This window comes from Alligator sinensis, unplaced genomic scaffold (genome assembly GCF_000455745.1).
Source record: "Alligator sinensis unplaced genomic scaffold, ASM45574v1 scaffold2023_1, whole genome shotgun sequence".
Classification (NCBI taxonomy): domain Eukaryota; kingdom Metazoa; phylum Chordata; order Crocodylia; family Alligatoridae; genus Alligator; species Alligator sinensis.
This window is the reverse complement of record NW_005843382.1, coordinates 141157-161937: the sequence shown is the minus strand read 5'-3', so window position 1 is coordinate 161937 and position 20781 is coordinate 141157. Positions and strand designations below refer to the sequence as shown.

The 20781-nt window shown below is 37.6% G+C and overlaps 1 protein-coding gene across 3 annotated transcripts in view; it reads left to right on the top strand.

Moving 5' to 3' along the window:
* LOC102386728 (probable phospholipid-transporting ATPase IIB) overlaps positions 1-20781 on the top strand; it is a 66908-nt gene that overhangs the window by 11427 nt on the left and 34700 nt on the right. For all 3 annotated transcript variants that reach the window (XM_025195066.1, XM_025195065.1, XM_025195064.1), the window contains exons 2-3: positions 4331-4443; positions 9550-9798. In XM_025195066.1, the coding sequence (XP_025050851.1) occupies positions 4331-4443; positions 9550-9798 (362 nt within the window). The remainder of the gene's footprint in view (positions 1-4330; positions 4444-9549; positions 9799-20781) is intronic.

Sequence of the window (20781 nt, the reverse complement as noted above, 5' to 3'; positions counted from 1 at the left end):
GCCATTTTCAAACTGGTTTATGTGCACTAGATGTCTGCTCTGTTACAGGTTTAAACCTGTTTTTGATCATTTAAACCGGTTTATGTGTAATGTCTGTCCCTAGAAACTATGTCTAAAGGGTCCACGAAAGATGACTATGATCAGTCAAAAGTATGTGAATACCCACACTTACAATTCAAAGGGGTCTGTACCTCCATTCAAAATTTCCAAAGGCATCTGCACCTCCTTTTGAAATTTCTTAGGGGTCTGCAAATGAAAAAAGATTGAAAACCACTGCTCTATGATACCTCAAAGCAAGGTGCCAATTAATTTTCCTATTCTGACCAAGAGAAGGAAGAGATAGCAGCCCACTTCTGAGAGTAGTATGAGAGGTGCAAGTACTGAATAAGGACAGCTGGTACTTCACATGTTTCTTTTCATTCTACCTTCTTGCTTCTCCTCAAGTTTGCTGATTGCTACAAGGTAGGAAAGATCAACCCTGATCTATATACCAAGCCTTCTGCCTACCGAGAAAAAAAAAGAAATCTGCCTTGTCCCCACACCTTTCCTTTTTTTCCTGAGGTAATTGTCAAACTGGCTTGATTCTTAACTATGGTCTACAGGGCTCTGAGTACTCTAGTGGTCCTAAAACTGACCCCAGTGAATTGTTAATTACATTCCAAGCCTGGGCAAATCTGTAGTCAGAAGGAAGATGCTTGCATTTTCTGTTGATTCAGGAAGATAAGCACATTATTTCTCACTTGGAAGTTCATCTTTATAAACATTTAGCTGTTTGAAGTGAAAATTCAGATTCTTTAGAAAGTGATGTTGGTCTTGCATGCTCACTGGATGCATGCAAGCTGTTTTTCATGTCTGGAAATATAACATTTTTGTTTAAATTCTAGAGTTTGATAAACAACTATCCCAAAAAGTTATTGGTAAAAAGTGTACATTTTAAAGGGGAAACTTTGCATAAGTACTTTTATTTCATGCAGTAAATGTTCACCAAGTATCAAAAGTGAAACCAGCTTGTACATAATAACCAGATAATGAAGACTGAGATGAAATCTAGAGATGAGTAGCGCAACGCTTCATTCCTTGTGGGCTACTTTTCAACCACACTTGGAAATGCTGTTTTGCACTTGAATTTTTCCTAATTTTGCCAACATTTTGTAAATAATTCACCAATAAGTCTTTCAAAAACTTCTTTCTTTTTAAAATGTTACTGCATGAATACAAGGGTCTGGGATAATTTTTAAGCAAAAGAAAAGTGCCTCTCTGTTGAACATTGAGGAAAAAAGATACAGTTCCTTAGAATGGTTACTGTGAATGATGAGCTAACTATTACAGCGCTATAACTCAACAAGAGTGGGGATGAAATTTCATTGTACATATATTACCAGGAAGTAGGAGTAGCAGATATGTAATGTGTAACTGGGAAGAAAGATTTATGACTGTGACAGCATGGTTATATCACTGAACAGCACTAATGGATGTACCCTCTATCAGATGCATAAACTGGATGTTAACTGTCTAAACAATTTCTAGTTTCTAAACACTAATTGTAGTGTATCTGATGCTTTTAACTTGTTCTCTTCCTATGACTTGCTGTGTTTTACTGTCATACTGGGACTGAGACATGATATCAAATATAAGAGAAGAATAAAGCTTTGTGTAAAGTATTCCATACTACACTTTAAAATTATTTGTTGTCCCGTTATCCTACCCAAAAATGTTTTTAAAATAAGTATTAAAAAATCAAGAAGGTTACTCGTGCTACTCCATTACATTAATCTCTTTTTATCGCAAGAACATTACCAAAGTCCAATCCTTGTTTAAAAGCCCACAAGATGCATAGTAGTATATAATGGGATTACCTTCATGCTAGATTCATTCCAATCTATATTTTTCAAAATATATTTATTCACCCTTAAGTATACTTGAAAACGAATAGTATGTGATCTTGTTTCTATGAGTGTAACAGAGGAACCTAGCTACGGATGACCTCTATCCCTTGTTACGCCTAGTCATGGAACCCTGTCCCACCCACCCTTCAATTAGTACTTTCTTAAAATCAAGGATGTCACTGTAGACAGTTGTGAACATAAAGTGTCACTCCGTGACTGACACCCTGTAGTTTCTTACAGATGTAAAGTAGTCTCTGAAAACACTATTTATGTTAATTCTAAAATTCCAGGCGTATTCCGGTTAGAGGCTAAATTTGTCAAATTCGGAAGTGATGTTCATTTCCAGTGACCTGTTTTAGATTACTTTGAATCTGTCTGTTTACCAGAAAGTTTTTCTTCATATATCCTGTGGAATAATGTTAGAGACTGTACATAAAGAGCCGTAGTTGACAGTTTTCTTCTTTATGTATATTTATACATAAGTATATACTTATACTTTTTATACTTACATATTTTTAACAAAAATACTTCTTTTTATGGCTTATATTTTCATGGAAAATATATTATTTAAATAACTGACCTTTAAGCATACTCCAAAATTTGGAGTAAACCCTTTCTCTTTAAAATACAAATCCAAGGTGCTAATAATAAGGGATAGTGTTTTAAGGAGCTTACTTTTTGCATATGTGCATAGAAATTTGCCCAGACAGGACAATAATGTATCAGTCTACCTTATTTTTACTCCTATGTGCATGATGTATAATAAAGCCCTTAACAATGTGGTCCTTTTAAGTGTAGCCGCAGTATGTTGCTACTAGTAGGGTACGTACACTAGTAAGTCAGTTGAGTACAACAGTTGCTCTGATGCAACTTCTAATGCATCCCTCTCTGTGGTAGTCTTCATATGTGTACATGCATTTCAGTCAACATATCTGAATGCCAAATTAAGCTTTCCTTGGTTTGTGCATTTGTCTGATAGGTTAATGTTCTCTCCTTTTCCTGTTGGTGAAGTTTAATATATTGAGTCTCTTTCTAAAAGTAGTACACTATCTATGTGATGGGAAAAAATCACCAATTAGTTTAATGCTGCCTCTGTAGGTGGAAAGCCTGAGCAAAAGAGGTAGACCTTTGTCATTGGACATTTCAAGACGTAATAAATGAACTTACCCTGAGTTCTGTTTGGGAGTTCCACAGCTTGATGGCTTTCACAAAAAACAGCATCCTTCCCAGTTCCTAGGCTGTTTTGTCTTACCACTGTTTTGTCTCACCTTGGCATAGGCAGATGTCTCCTGGCCACATCTCTGGGTCAGTGGAAAGTGATTAAACTTTCCCCATAACATTATATCCATCCTTTATTTTAGAACACTTTTCAAGTCTTATACAAAAGTCATGTATGTGCTTCTCTTTATACAACTATACCACAATTCTTTTAATATTACAGTTGATTACAAGTACTGCCTTGCAACCCTTGTAAAAATGATACACAAAATTAGCAATCCCTTCAGTGGTCTTTTTTTACATATTGACAATAAATTGGTCCCGTTTGCCCTCTGCTTTACAGCAGGCTAAACCCAAGACAAGTCATCAGCAAAATTAACATGCAGCCACATTGATAAATCTACACTGCTATATGGAGAAAGAAGTAAAACAAGTAGTGAAGACTAAGTATGGATTAATACCATGTTAATTTCCTAGCTGTAGCTTTATTTAAGCAGAGTCACTAACCTAAGGGGAATTTCTCTCCCTTCGGTGTATTACTCCCCTCCCACACACACACTTCTTTCAGAATTATATTGAAGACTACTTGTGCTTCACTTTTTGGGTAAGAATGTTACTGCCAAAGGCAGGTCTAGACAATTTTTATCAGTCCAACAGGGACAAATATCTAGCTGTTACTAGAACCAATTTCAAGGTGGGAAACAGTAACTCCTCCAGGGTGAGTAACCCTGATCGCTCTACATTAACCTTCCTTAAATGAACTGAACGATTGTAATTTGTGATGATTTATTCAATCCCCAGAATAGAACTCTTTTGCCTTGTTCTTTGGCCTTTTTATGGAGCTCTAGATGCTCTGTGACACACCTGGATTTGATCAGTTCTAGTTCTACTGTTAGTCTTTTGCTGTCAGTGCATATAACTGGGAGTAGGAGCTGACAGCTTGCTCTGACCCTGAGCTCATTTACTTAACAGCAATACTTTGGGCTGCTTAAAAGTGTTGGTCTTCAGTGGAATCTGTTGCTGTACACCTGTCAGCAAGTACGGTACCTGTCAGTGGCTTACTAGAATTTGTAAAGCAACAAAATGGTGTAAATTGTCAGGACTCAGAAGGCATTGAGCACGCCTTAATAAATTGTTACCTCCTGCCAAAGGAACAGAATATTTAAGAAAAACAAACTCTTAAACATACTTTGTCTTTTATTACCTGACTGATATTTTTATTACAGGAACGCTGACCCAGAATGAGATGATATTTAAGCGCCTCCACCTAGGTACTGTCTCTTATGGGACAGATACAATGGATGAAATTCAGAGTCATATTATAAGTTCTTACTCACAGGTATTTAATTTTATAACTTACTTTACTTAAGGGTGACATGTTTTATTAGTACTGAGTCACTGTCATGCCATTTAGATCTAAAACTGTGGGATGTCATGAAAGTTCTTTTTAAAGGGACATAACTGGAGGCCTACTTGCAACTAACATTTTATTTAGAACTATGCATTTTCAGCAATAGGGATATATTGTTGTTTGGGACCATTTGGATATGCATGCTGCTCTCCTTTATAACGTCATTACCTTTTACAGCAGGAAAGTGATGGGATTGAGTAGTAGGATAAATCCTGAACTGTGCATCAGGTGTTTAGACCCATGGTAACTCCTTTAGCTTGGGTTCATTTAACTCTGTTTTGGACCCAGTTTAATTCCTGGTAGCTTGTAGAGGAGAGGGGAGCGAGCAGACATTATGTAAAATGTAAGTTATTGAAGTTGTGGCTGGAAGCCTTAAATCCTTGTGTATGTCTTCATTCTTCTGCATGCCCTGATCAATAAATCTGCTTCTTTTGGGTGCATATAAACATTACATTTCTACTGCAGGAATTGTAGTTCCACCAGTAGAAACCCTAAGTATACAAGCATTCAAGCAGTTCCTACCAAACTGAAATGGCAAGTTCAATATAAACTTCAGACACCTCCAACAAGGTAGAAGTTGTCTTGCCTTCTATAAAGTTTCTGCCAGAGGAATGAATGCTGGTACACTTGCCGTACTGATAGAAGCTTGCGTGTTGTCTTCTGGCATCCCATTGTGCATTGCTCTGGCAGTCCCTCCTGCTCCAGAGAGACGGTTTGCAACTCAGGTGGCCTCTACTGCTCCAGTCAAGTCACAGAGCAAACCTCTCCCCATGTCAGCTTTGTGTTGAGAAGGCCCAGCCCCTCTCCACAGCCCTAGGGCTGTGCAGCTTGACAACCCCACTGACCAGCCTCTGGGTTTTTAATGCTGCCCCCACTGCCCAGCTGGTCAGTACGGGTGGCATTTAAAGCCCAGGGTTTAGGAACTGCGATTGGGAAGCCATCACTGCCCACTCCCCAGACCAGGGTCACTAGTGTGACAAGTAGACAGGTGGCTTTGCCCTGCTGCTCCAGTCCTCCCTGGGATCAGTCTGGGAGGTGAGGGGAGCAGGGGGTAATGTTCCCCATACCAGGGACTACCCTACATGACATTTCAGATCTCTGTGCCTGCAACCCCATATGGAGCTGCAGACACTACCTTTTAAGTGTGGAGCAGGAGGGAGCTTCTCCTCTGCTGGACACATACAGGGCTGCAGACACAGGCTTTGAAGTGCCTGTGGGAGGGAGAAGCTCCCCACTCCAGGACTTGAGAGCCCTGCACCCACAGCCCCATGCTTGGGGGTTGCAGGTTCTGGCTCCCGAATGCTGCACAGAGAAAAGCTTCCCCTCCCAGGACTTCAACAAAAGGTGGGGGAGAAAGGAAAAACGTAAATGAATCGAATGTTTTTAAGATGAAACACTTCAATGTTTTATTTCAAAACAAATATTTGACAAATCCCCCAGATCTTAGCCAAAATGTTTCATTTCAGATATAATATTTTATTTTCTTCAAAATAACCTTATTTTAGGATTTAATTTTTGTGAGAAAATTTCTATTGTTTTGTTTTGAAATGATTTCAAACGGGATCATTTTATTGAAAAATCACTGACACACAGCTGCACTTATTTACCACTTCACTTTTGGATGAAGCACCTATGAGATTTTCTGAACCATCAAATTCAAACTCAGATTCTAGTCTAAATCTAATGTAAAATAGTATACATTATTAACATCATTGCATCCAGTTAAGATATATTCAGGTACTTCTGCTTGCCAAGATCTGGACCTCACAGTAAATAATTTATTCAACAAGTCTAGCCTGTTTATTTGTGACTTATCAGTTACCCACAAAAATACTTTAATTTTTATTTGTATTGGATCACTAATCAAAATTGAGCCATATGGTTTATGTGAGCACAGAAGTGAACTGTTTGCAATCATATTTTGATATTGGCAATGTAATGGATTTCTTAAAGTACATATTGTGTTTTTTTTCCCTTTGGTTGGATAATTTCAAAATATTACCCTCTCTGGGTCTTCTGTCTAACATCCTGACAGCTGAGAGGAAGGGAAAAGTTGTTGTGAGGAGGGTGGCATGGTCCCTTGGAGTGGCCAGCCAGTCTGCCTTGACCTGTCCTCAGGTGCTGTCAACTGTCTCCAGGAAGACTTGGGAGCCTGAAAAGCATGCTGGGATAGGCATCTGGTTGGGTACCATCAGCAGTGCAGGATGTTGGCAGAGCACCCAGCCGACCCCTTGAGAATGTGTAAAGTGTTCTGTTGGTTGGGTTTCCAACTGCTTAAACTAACCTGTTAAACTTCTGCTGGTTCATCTGAACTCTTGCACATACCCTTACTGTCCGTTTTCTAAAGCTAAGATGGATTTTTGAAAATTCTTATTGATTATTGTCATTGCTTAATAGCTCTGTTTGGAATCATGTATCTTGGGAAAAAATATGGATTTTTTTTGTTCCTCAAAAATAGAAGTCCAAATTCAGCCTAGAGTCATAGTGACTAAAAGTCATTTCCAACTTGAGAGCTATAAGGTACCTTATACAAAAAGAATTATTAGATCTGGATTGTCTAGATATCCAAATTAACAGCAACAAAATTATGGTTTCTTGTTTTAACTGATTTGGGTGTAGTATCTAAACTACCATCTTAAACTAAACAATAATTTCACTTTGAGAAGAATGTGTTTCCAGTAAAAAGATCTGTGTGCTGCATAACTGTTTCCTTTACCTAAAATAGAAGCTTAGGCATTTTCTTTTGAGAGAGTTTTTTAATATTTGCTATTAAATGACAGACCACCATATTTCCATATTTATTTTTAAGTGTAAGGCATTAAACACAGAATTTTTTTTTAAAAGATTGTATGAGAAGCTATTTTTCTAAGTATAGAGAAAAGTTATCCAAATCCAGTTTGTAGTTGTTATATAATGGAATTGAATGCAACTTTCCCATTTTTCTAGAGCATCTTTCTTTTTGTCAATTTTGCATATTGTTACTTAATGTTTAAATAATGTTTTAATTATATGGTATATTGCTAACTGCCATTAAAATCAGAAAAATAAAGGAGCTCTTTTATGCAAAATAATTATTACAGATCATTTCAATCCCAAAATATGGTGATTTTTTTATTCAATCTAGTATAATAGAAGCTACCAGTTAGTTAGACAGTGGTTCTTATGTGACATTGATTTTATCCCTTGTTTGTGTCCTGTTTTATTATTAAGATGACAATAGTCTAGTAGGTCCACTGTAATGCAACACACAAATCTATTATAACCTGATTATATTTCCCCACTGGAAGCATTTTGTGATAGAGGGCATAATCTTTAATGGAATTTGTGTGAAATTAAATTATACAAGCATCAATAAACATAACATAATTCAGAAGGAGTAAATCAGCTTAATTTATTTGCTGCTGTAATGGCATCAGTGTTAGCAGAATGCAAATGCAGAGGTTTAAAGCAGTAGCTGAAAAGCAGTGCCAGATGAGCAGAAAGTTAAACCCTTTATTAGACAACACTGTAATTTGATGGGCAGAATGTTCACGGTTCAGCAGATCAGTATATGCAGTCAAAGGGAAAAAAAGGCTTGGTTTCTAAAGAGGATTTCTGAGTTACTCTGAAGTGAACAGGAAAGTATTTGGGAGTATTGTTAAGATGAGGGAAGGTCAGATACATTCCAAATGTATTTAATTTTAACATAAAATATAACACTAAGTTATGGGTTATTGCAGCAACCACATAATTTTAAAATGAGATGTAGACATTTTTCCCCCTGCATCACCGGTATTAATGGAAGAATATTTTAAAGTTACTTTATTGTCTTCTGCCAATGCCAGGCAAGCTGATAGTCTGAAGAAAAAAGAATGTTACATGAACTAGATTAATTCACAGATAATATAGAAATAAGCTAAGTTATAAGTGAAATAATATTTTTTATTTTCATGCCTTGTGATGTTTCTGTTTAAGAGTAATAATAGCATAGAAAAGTTACTAATAGTTCCATGAGGCATGCTCATGCTTTTGAAAGCCAACATTTTGGGCCACATTTTTGGAAAAAAGGACTAGTGATTTTCAGATGTTTAACTTCTGGGGTTTCCAACTAGATCCATATTACAGGAATTTAATTTACAGGATGTCCTGAGTGTCCTGAGCATGGGAAGATGATCTTGTGAAGTCTTTTCCAGCCTACTTGCCCATGATCATACGCTCTACCTTCTAAGCATCAGGCTTCCCTAAATTGCTTCATGTTAGACACACATACATGTTACTTTTGAAAATCTGGCTATACTTCCTGGCCTAAAAACTCAACATTCAAAAATGATAACAAAAAAACTAAATCCTTGGTTGGGGGAAATCATCCTGCATGGACAACAAAGGGACTAAGGAGGAAATGCAGAAAAAGGGTATATGGCACTATTTCAGTGATGTCATATTCACCCTGTTATCTACTGGCTAAAAACATTCAAAAACATTTTTTTTTTTCTGAAGGGAATTAAGAGGACCATTATTTGAGGGACTGTAGGAAAAGGTAGAGTTTGAGGTAAGGAAGATATGTAGCTTACAGAGTCAGGGACAGTTAGAAATTGTTTGAGTATCCACTTCCATTAAGTGCTTGCTTTTAAATGAGCATTTCTCAATAATTTTCCATTCTGGGGACTGTTATAATGAATGCAGACTAAAACTAAAATGGGTAAAAAGTAAGATAATGATAGATCTGGCAAAGGCAAGCAAAGTGGGGTGATATAATATTTGTCTATACTATAGTGCTCTGCTAACGCTGGTCAGGACTGAGGTGCGATACTCCTTGCATATTCCTGGATCTCTTCCAAAGCTGTCAATCATAGCAAAAGGTATTATGTATATGGTAGTTTGAGCAAAGAGCCCAGTAGTAGCCTGAAACTCATTCTTTGTGACAGGCCACGTACTTAGGCAGTCTTTTTCAAGGTAACTTTTCATGTATACATTACTGTTCATATGTTTTATATTTCTTTTAGTGGATTTATTCATTATTTATTGCCTTGAGTGTTTGATCTCTATATTTTAAAGATGCATTCCCAGTCCAGTGGAAACAGTACCAGTTCAACACCTTCCAGAAAAACCCAGTCTTCTGCACCCAAAGTCCGCAAGAGTGTCAGCAGTCGGATACATGAAGCTGTGAAAGCTATTGCACTGTGTCACAACGTAACTCCCGTGTATGAATCCCGCACTGGAGTGACTGCAGAAACAGAATATGCAGAAGTGGATCAGGACTTCAGTGATGAAAATCGTACATACCAGGCTTCCAGCCCTGATGAGGTTAGTGTGCCTTGTTTTTAAAAAAATGTTATTTTGTAAGATATGATGAGTTTTAAAAAATAACGTTTAAAAAGAGAGCCAAATTTGGGTAACTCTTTTCATCCTCTTATCTCAGTTTGAGGGGGGGAAATGGTTACTACACATGTATGAAGAAAATGCATTTATATTTGAAGTGAATGGAGTAAAGATCTGATATTTTAGGGTGTATTCAGGCATACTCTGACCGACAAGCCCAGTGTGTCAGTAACTTGGATCAACATTGATTTGTTAGATATGAAAATATTGCACATATAAAAGTCTGTAGTTAGGTACGCAAGTTGGTTTTCACCAAATATATTCAGGAGGAGATACAAATAGAGGTTGTCAGTGAAACACATTCAGCTTTCACCTTCTGCAAATGGTTGGATGATACCACCTATTATGTAAACCAGGAATACCAAACTCACCAGGTTCGTACACAATATCACCAAAATCCTAGTTTTCATACTACAGGCCTTATCAAAATAGAAACAAACTATAGAAAACATTTTCTAGAAATTTAGACCCATGATATTTGTTGTCATCTATCTTCATATAGCACCAAAATAGCAGATCTTGTGAGCATTTAATTTGCTATAAACATACTCCATAGGGACTAGGTTATTCTAAAGTGAACCCATATAGATAACTAACTTAGTCTCCCCAACAGTAAAAATGGCAGCCTAGGACAATCATCGGTAATCAAGGTAGGATTTCAGACATTATGTTTTGGAATTAATGTTCCCGATATTGGTAGTATATAAGCAGTTGTATATATTTTAATGTCATATGTGTGAGCTGCATGAATATGGTCATGCGGAAACTGTTAATATAAGCAAGTAATAGTTGTAATTTATTGTAACCACAATTTGGGTTATCACAGTTGCCTATTGATTGTTGATTGGTATTCTGAACTAAATAAACTAACTCAAAATGAAGAAAAATAACATCAAAACTGAAGTAGAGATCATTAAAAAGAGAAGGAGGAGATTTTTAGGTAAGAAATACAAATGAGGAATAAATGACTAAGCACTAATGTTCCTTTGACCCAGAAACTAAAGAGAGCCTTAAATCAGACTACTAGAAACCCAGGTAGGAAAAATCAATTCCCCATGTCTCACACTAGGCTTGCCCTCCCCCTACCTCTGCCCCCTGCAAGTTGTGTGTGGAGCCTGAATACTTTGCTCTGGAAGAAAAAAGATATATCCATATCAACTGAAAAAGGAAAGTATAAAAAAAACCCTGATAGCAGGAAAGTGCTTGGTTTGTGAAACAAATAGGAAGGTCAGGTTGGTAGGTCCTGAAAAGTTAAAAGGCAGCTGTAGGGGGATGATCAAAAGAAGGGATAAACTGGAAAAAGATAATCAGAAGAAGAGAATCTATTATAGACTGATTTGATTTGGGGGGGGGGCAGAGAAGCCTTTCTCCGAAGAACATTTTGTTCACCCAAATTTGTGTTTCAACTAGAAACTAATGGAGCTAAACCACTCAGCCAGACATCCTTTGAAAATCTAGCTTTAAGTGTCTGTTTTATCTTTGAAAAATAATTTGTCTTTGAAAATCCAGTAAAATGATTGTATCAAACACATTTGTTTTAATATGATGGAATATTGATATTAAATAAAATATCTTACAAAAAGATGAAGCTCCAAAAACACTTAAATAACATAAACATTTCAACATGACAACAAAAAGGCTGAGAGTGAAAGACTAGCAGGTCTTTATCATAATTTTTTAAAGAGCTCTATTGATGCAATGTTTGCAAATCACTGGAGCCTAAGGAAAATAATGTAAATGGTTCATTATTTAGCTTATTGAACTTTCCTGCAGTTAGGTTGACGGATGATGCCAATGTTTCCCAATCACCAAAGTACCATTTTAAAAGCATTTTTTATTGAATAAAGTGCTCTAAATATTGCACCCTGGAGCTTTATTTAGGGAAATAGTTCAATTGATGTTTTCTGTTTAACCTCAGCATTGACCTATCACAACATATTTGGTTAATAAGCAACATTATCATTTAATAGACTTAACCAATTTTATATGTTGTATTTGCTCTACATTACAACTCAGTTCCCCTAGATTTTGTTTATTAATCTGGAGTGACTGTTGTCTTTTCAAAGAAGATGTAACATATTTTTCTTAATCTTTCATGTTATATAGTCTGATATAGCATGTCATCTGTCTATTAGATGTTACATGAAAAACTAGATTTCTTCCATGTGAGACGCACAGGACACATTTTAATATTATAATAGAATGTTAATGTAGTAAATGAATCAACAGGAGGAACTCATTTGAAATTACTCATGTTTTCATTTTTGTATGTAATGTTCAAAACAAAAAGTGTGATGTAGCTTTGATGGTCCAGGTGTTATGCAAGAAGTAAGGTTTTTTTTAATGGGTGGTATCTTTTATTGGGTCAACTGCATGGTTAGGACAAAGTTAGATCATTTTTTGAATGCCAGGCATTCTTCATCAGGTGAAAGCTTGTCTAATTTTATCCCAACCAAGCAATTGGTCCAATAAAAGATATTGCCAACAAAAATCCTTTTCTCTCACAAAACAAAAAGGACACATTTTAGATGTACATTCATCTTAAACTATGTGCATATTGTATTATTAGAGCAACCTAAGATAAGTAACTGATTTTGTATTCTTAATGTGAGACCTACTTATGCCAGGCTCTTTGTTTCTTATGATAAGTGATCAATATTTCATTTTGTCTCTAAGAGTGGAAAGTTTCATTCATCTGTCACTTGTGTCCACTACATCTGCAACATAGCAAACAATATGCACACACTGGGAACCCACTGACACAGTGAGAACCATTCCTTGCTCAAGTATCACAAGTGTGTGCACAGTTCAGTGTGGAAAGCCAGTGCTAACTTAATGTAATGAACAATCATAAAAGGATATAAACTAAATAGGTAGAGCAGTAAAGTTCAAAGGTTACAGACCTAAGTAATTCAGGGGCATGCTATGAACAGAAGCCTTTGAAGACCTTTGGCCCCCTTTGGTCAAAAAAGATTGATTAGTTATGATTTTTAATGACTGCTTACTCTCATAAACTAGCTATTTATTGGTTACACTTTTTCCTGCATTATTGTGCTCCAAAGTATTCTAACTCCAGCATGTGAAATATTTAAATATTAGTTTAAAGCCTGGTCAGTCATCACATTAAAACATTTATATCCAAAGACAGCAGAGTTGCTAAAATTAATTACAAGGATACAAAGCTGATCATTTAAAACAGACAGGGAAATGATATGCCCTTAGTAAGGCAGCTTTTGTGTTTACAAAAGTAAAGCTGTCATGTATGAGACATGTTGTATTGTTTAATTCATTTTATTGTGTGTGCTTATTGAAGCAAGACTAATTGTGTTGTTTTGTCAATGTATTGTGAAGAGCAAATCATTCAGTGGCATAAAACCATCACTTCCATGACCTTCGAGACCCACAAAGAATAACTGCTCCATAGCTTGTCTTGAATATTGACCAGCAGTTTTTCCAGATGATCAAGCTGTATTTTTAAGTTAATAATTTTAATATATTTTAACCACGAAGATTGCTAAGCAAAAATGATAACATGCAAGTGCCAGTCATCAAATCATTATTCATAAACATAAACAAAGAACTGAGGCTTTCTGTAGTACTGATTGGAAATCTTTGAGAATTGTTGTAAAAAAGGTAGGAAAAATTCCCTAGAGGTTTTACTGAAAATATTTTGGACGCTATCAGAAAAAGTCAGTAATAGAGAAGCAATGAAATAACATTTTCCTTGCACCCACTCTCAAAGAACTGTACATCACAATCTAATATTGTGATTTTGTGTAAAACAAAAATAACTTTCCAGTTGTACTAGAGGCATTGAATTTCCAGATGTTTTGCATAGAATCATAAGATCATAGGAAGGTAGGGCTGAAAAGGACCTCATAATGTCATTTAGGTCCCACCCCCTGCTCAAGGCAGGATTATCCCTGACTAAACCATCTCAGCCAAGTTTGTGTAGCATGTTCTTGAAAACTTCCAAGGATGGAGATTGCACAGGTACTCTAAGTAGCCTTCTCCAATGCTTTGACCACTCCCATAATCAGAAAGTTCCTCCTAATGTCCAACCTAAATTTCCCCTGCTGAAGCTTGAGGCCATTGCTAATCTTGTCTCCCATGGCCAAAGAGAAAAGCCTATCTCCATTCTCTCTAAAATCTCCTTTCAGGTATTTGAAGTCTGTTATCAAATCCACCCTCGGTCTCATCTTCTTCAGACTAAATAACCCTAGTTCTTTCAGCCTTTCCTCATAAGTCTTGCGTCCCAAGCCCCTAATCATTCCATTGCTCTCTGCTGGACGCTTTCCAAACTGCCTTTGTCCTTCTTGACATGTGAGGCCCAAAACTGGATGTAGTACTCCAGGTAAGGTCTCACCAGTGCATCTCTGGAGCAATGCAGCCATGGGTACCAAGGCTGTGACCCTTACACAGCAGCCTTTCTTTATTATTGCAAATTGCATGTGCCATCATTAATTTTAAAAAATCCAATTACTTAAAAACACAGAGCTGCCTAGTTTAAAATGTAACTCATAATAAATATGTTACTTTTATTTCTTTCTTATGATAAAGAAATGCCCTTATCCCTCCCATCTCAGCAGGGGAAAGAATTTGATAAGATAACTGAGTGGACAGGCAGCCACAGGGCTCCCGAGGGAAGGGAATAGGAGAAGGAAAGGGCAAGTAAAGCTGCTGTAGAGACTGCTTCTCTCCTCCTTGGCTCAGAAGTCACCCAAAGATTTACACCTGTGGCAAGAAAAGAGTGTAGCTTTGTCTCTTCCACCTAATGGCTAGACTGTGTGTGGCAAACAGGAGGGCTGATTTTCTTTCATAGGCCTCCTTCCTTTATGTGAAGTCTTTGGTATCTGTCCCACCCTTCCTGACCTATAACGCAGAAACACTGTTTCAAGATTCAAGAGTATGGTCTGGTCAATCATCTTTTTTTGGCTCAGGAACTCTCTTTTCTAATTCAGGGCAAGTTTGGTGAGGGTTTCACCCTTGGGATTTTTGCACCTTCCACACAGACAGCTTTTTAAAGACTCCAGCTCTGTAATTTCATAGCAAGTAGTGGTACCCAGCATCCAAAGCAGCTGTAATGATCAAAGGGACTAGGTCCCAAAGAAGAAAAAGAGTAAGGAATGCAGTGATAACTGATGTCTCTTGCTAACCCAGTAGAAGAACTGGAGAAGTAAGTCTTCACACACTGAGCTTTGAGTTTTCCATCTATTGACTCCTCTGTGAAATCCTATGAAATATGAACTTTCATTTCTACCCAGGAGAACTTTTACAATCTTTTCTCCAATGCCTGATGAAGGGTGTTTGTGCCCGAAAGCTTGCAATTAAAGAATTTTTTTTTTTTAAATCTTGTTGGTCTAATAAAAGATATCTTCTCTATTATGAGTCCTGATTGCCTTTACCTTTCACTGAGCATCCCTGTTCCCTCTAACCCTATGAGATCCATAGCATAAGGCCATTTAACACCACTCAGTGGGCACAAGCAAATGCAAGGATTTTTGTGGGTGGTTACCTCCCTTCACTCTCACACATACACCTTTAAAATTAAAAGCTAAAGTCATGCCTGCCACTTTTAAATCCAGCCCTTGCTATGTCTCATTTTCCTGTGTATCCTTTTAATTGAAAAAAAAAAAAAGAATCCAAATTTAACTCTGATCTACACATTGTTATTTTTGTTATCAACAAATAACATATTTTTGTTGACTTTATTTTTGTTCCTAAATATTTGCATTTAATGTGTATATTAAATTTAAAAATGTCATTGGTTAATAAATATGTTAATTGACATATAGAATGCTATGGCAGAGTACTTATTACTTTTATTCCCTAAGAATAGATATAGTTTAATGGGCAAAATATTAATTTACAGTGCAGTTACATATGTTGAGTTTTTAAAGCATGTCAGTGCGCGACATGAAAGTGTTACACACACATTTTGTTTCAAAGATTTTTGTGTTCGTATGTTGAAATTATTAATGAAAAATATCATTTATTTCAGGTTAGAGTTAAGATAGCTGTATTCTAATCCACGTTGTAGTACTTGATAAGAAAAATGGGTTTGTTTGTTATGTGTTCAGTATAAGATTCATGATGTTTTTAACCATTCATTTTCTTGTCTTTAATAAGTGCTAAGGTTTTGTGACTAATGTGATGAGTAACTAAATTGTTGTCATTTGGCAACCTCATCTGTTTTTAATGGATTTTTCTAGAAACTTTCAATTTTCTAGAACATTGCTTATGTCCTTTATTTTTTGCCGTGTTTGGATAAATTACCCCATTTTTAAATAAACGGTGTGGCCATGTCACCAAATTATTAGATTAAGAGTGTGCACTTTTACACAAACCAAGATGAGTGGTCCTTTTGAAATCCCACCTCATGCATTCTGCAGGCATCTTGCAATATCTACCCATAAATTATGTTGTTGAGAGAGCCATGTACAGAATAAGCTTCCTTCACTCATGTTAACAACAGTTAAAAAAAATCTTCAGTTAAATAGTTCAGAATGCAGATCTCTTGATTATGTTCTGAGTACCTAATTTATAGCCACAGTTCTTCTTCGCCAAGCCATTGAGTCTTGTATTATACTTAACATAGTTCTTTTGTACATACACATTTACAAGCACTAAAATATTTTCTTTAAGAGGGACTGTGGATAAGATCTAAGTTTGCCATTTCAGAGATCAGATTTCCTTTACAAGCTTTGCCAAGTCTGATCCACTGCTATACCATTTCAAAATGTTACGGTCAAATATCTGTTGCCTAAAACCCATTGGGTAAGAAGTCATTTATCCTGATTGTGCTTAAGACTGACAGTTTCCTGCAAGAAATGGGTAGTCACTTGATGCTACTTTAGGTATTTGATAGCTAATAAGGAAGAAGAACAGTAGCAATATAGCAGCCATAGAAGCTATTGTAGGTGGAATGGAAACCACTAGCAATAAATTTAACACTTCTAAATTCACATGAATATTAATGAGTACTATATAACCCAGACCTTTTTGTCCAAAAAAAGTGGGGGGAAATTAGGGTGTGTATTATAGGTGAGGAAAAGGGCTCCTCATGGTTTCTGTAATTTGCTGGTAGAGGAGGGGGTGGACTGGTGGCAGCATTAATTGGGAGCCATAACAGTTAACACTGCCAAAGCTCTGCCCTCTTTGTGCCCCCCCTTGCAAAATTTCCAGACCCATGGGCAGCCTCCTTCCCCAGCAACATACCGATAAGGCCAGTGTATAAGAATCTTTCAGAGCCAGAACCTAGTGTCCAATCCAGTATGCCAGAACTGACACCATGCACTGGCTCCAGAGCCACTTGCCAGGTTAGATCCAGTGCACCAAGTCTAGGACCACATGACAAGTTGGACTGGCACATGGCTCTAGAGCAGCGTTTCTCAACCTGTGGATTGTGCCCAGAAGTAGGCCGCAAGAACATTGAAGGGGCCATGGAGAGGTCCCAGAAAATTAGGGGTTTCCCCAGGCTGCAACACTGTTAGCCTGCATGGAGCTGGCAGGCAGCTGGTGCCTGGCGAGCACACAGCGTTGTGAGAGCAGCCCCAGGAGCCAGAGGGGGAGGGGGCTGGATGCAGCAGCCAGAGGAGCAGGAGAGAGAGAGAGAGACTGTGTGGGTCAGGGCCAGGGGATTGTGGCTCGCAGGTCATAGCAAGCTGATAATTATGCTAATCCCAGTGTGAAAGGTTGAGAACCACTGCTCTAGAGTCAATGCCCAAGGTCACTGCATGACTCCAGCGCCAGCAGGATCAGGCCAAAGTACAGAGCCAATGTGCCTGATCAGGTCCCGTGTCCTTAGAGTACAGCCTCCAGGCCCCAGCTCCGACATGTGACCCCCAGGTCCAGAGACTCCATACCTCAGGTACTTACCTGTACTCAAAGGTAAGATATTTTTTCCCTCTTGAGACCTTCCAAAAATAAGTGTGTTATGTTATGGGGTTTATTATATGCAAAAAATTCTGATTTGATCAGTTTATTAATATTATAGTTGGTGGTCAGCAAAACCGAAGAGAAAAACATTTCTAAGTTGTCTTCCCAAGCTTTTGAGTAAGAAAGATACTGCTGCCTTAGGCGCCTGGGGTCTTTTTCTGGATTTCATTCACCTTGCCTTATTAGCGTTTTCTTGTTGTTTGCATACTAGAAGGCATCATGCTTCTGAAGGTACAGAGCAAGTGAGCTGTATGGTTACGTTTCAGAAGAGTGGTATGGTGGGAGGGGAATGGAATTGCAATGGGCATCTCTTAGAGAGTGGCTCCTAAGTCCTTCTGAGCCAGAGAAGATGGGACTTTGGTAAGGATCATCCCTCTGGATTCTTCACAGGTATTCACTGTATATACAGCATAAGTTCAGACAGTCATTTTGATACTTGAACTCTCTGCAAAATTTCTGAATACTTTTTTGTATGATGTCTTTGTAGGTGGCAGATGGTCACTATATTTTTAGCATTGACGTGTCATTTTTTTCAGCATCTAAAAGAAGTGCTTTCTGCATTTAAAAATGTTTTAACTTCTAGTTGAAGAAGCAAAACTAAGTATAGAATTTTATATCTGATTTTTGTAAGAATCAAATCTGTATGAATGATAGGAACACGTTTGGAACGGTACACTCTGTGGGCGCATCCAGATGAGCACAGATGTGCAGTATGTGGCGCTGTAGACATGCAAGCATTCCCCATGCTGCTACTTTACAGTGTAGGCAGGGGGTTTTTGGTCAAAGAAAACCCATGCCAAAAGAAGTGGGGCAGTGCACGTGGTGGCAGCATGTATCGCCCAAAACTGGAGCCTGGCTGGCCAGAACCACACTTTGGTTGCCAGCCAGGCTTCCTGCTGCAGGAGTGCCATGGCTGCCAGCTCCCCAAGGTCTCAGGCCAGCACATTTGTTGGCCCCAGCCTCTCCTACCCCACCTGCCACGTGCCAGAGCATGCATGACATGAGCATGCCCCAGGGACAAGTAGCAGCGGCACAAGTTTTGCTGCTGCTACATGTCCTCAGGGAAACGTATGTTCCTGCTCGTCTGGATGCTCCGTGTGGTGTTAATTTTTTTGTCAATCAGTCCTTTGCTAGCTGTTTGTGTAGCATTCTGCACCCGAATACACAACTGGAACAAATGGAGATATAAGTTCATGTTAGTCTCTGATGAAAAATGGCATTTTAATACCAAGTTCAGGATCTTGTCTTGCAAAGGAGCATTCTCTTTGTATGTGCACAGAATTTTTGGAGAATCAGTCTGGAAACATTAGGTAATGGGAAAAGCTTAATCTGAGAAGTTCCAGTATTTTATGCTAAGCCTTGGCAACGTCATTTCAGACATTAACAAGTTATGATTGCTCAGATATTACTAATATGTGACAGTGTTAACATGCTGGTCTGAAGTTGCAGATGGTGTTCTTTTCACTACACTTGCTTTTTGCACTTTCTTGAACACCCTGGCTGTGGTACCAGCAATGATCAGCTTGGGTGGGGGAGGAATGGGAAGAAACTTACGCTGTTTGTAGGCCAGGTATAATAATCGAAAATGACTGTGCTACAAACTGCTAACTCAAATGGTCTGTGAAGCCAAGCATAAACTAAATAATAAACAGATGTGAGTCACCAAATATAGAACACTTAAGTCCTAGCTGCAAAGGGACACAAATGAGATGATAGGGTATTAGCAGAAAGATGCAATTTACAGGTCAGAATGTAATAGTAACCTTTCACTGTGAAAATTGAAAATTAACCTTGGGAGTATTGGATCATTTGCAGCTTATATGGTAGTTTTATTGGAGAGGAAAATCTTTAAAAGACTTTCCCTGTGATTTTGGATCTAAAAGTAGTGTTTTTAAAGCATGCTTATTTCTTTTTCTTTTCTCGTAAGAATATTTTCTCCCTATTTTTATTTATTTGCATCTACAGTGGTATTCACCAACACTGATATCAACCTATATTAGGTTATTCAATGTGGTGCTCAAGCCTCTTCTCTTTAAGATACTTTCACTGCATATAGCCCATCATAAGCTCTTATGATGGGTAGATCCTCGACTGGTGTCAGTTGACTTAAGTGGATCTGTGACAAATTGTACGAGCTGAGGATTCCCCCTTCTGTAGTCATCTCTCACATCACAGATTCCACTACACTAATTAAGGTTTAATTCTGGCAGAAGAAAGCTGACCCAATTGCAGAGGGCCTGCATCAAGGGGTACTTGGGTGGATCATCGGCCTAATGGCTGTTCCACCCTTCAGGTCAAATTTGTTAAAGATATTTAGGCAATGTTTGGTCATGTGAGGCAAAGGGTAAGTGGAATTTTGGAAGCTAAGTCTGTTAGAAAAATTACCCATAAAATATAGAATATGTCATATCTACCAAGGAATGATAAAGCGGTTTCTGAGTTAACTCTTTTTTTCAGGGACTAAATCCAGTGGCAGTTTTAACATGGGAAAAATAGCATGTGGCAGTACCTAGACAAAACTCCGAACAAAATAGAAGCTGAGTGTCATGTCACGTTTCAGGAATGTTAAATTAAAAAGCTTTCACCGATTGGGTTTTAGGGGGTGGGGTTTGCTGATCACTTGTGGCTTTTTAAGATATCATGGAAGTAATTTGTACCATTTTCACTGTTTGTAAAAAGGGTGCCTTATAAAATTGATTCTGTGTTTACGCGCATTCAATTTATATAGAATTTTAAAAGTTTAGTTTTATTATTTTTGATGGCAGGAACCCAGACAAAATACATTTTACAAGACAGCAGTTCTAATACATATGCCAAATAAAATTTAATAAAAGATATTTTGTCTTTTTTGTTGATTCAAAAGTGTAATAGGTAAACATCCATGTAACCATAATATTTTCTTAAGTCTTATATAGAATTACTACTAGGCTCTTATTTTCATGGATTTTTAATTAATGTTTTTATATGTAC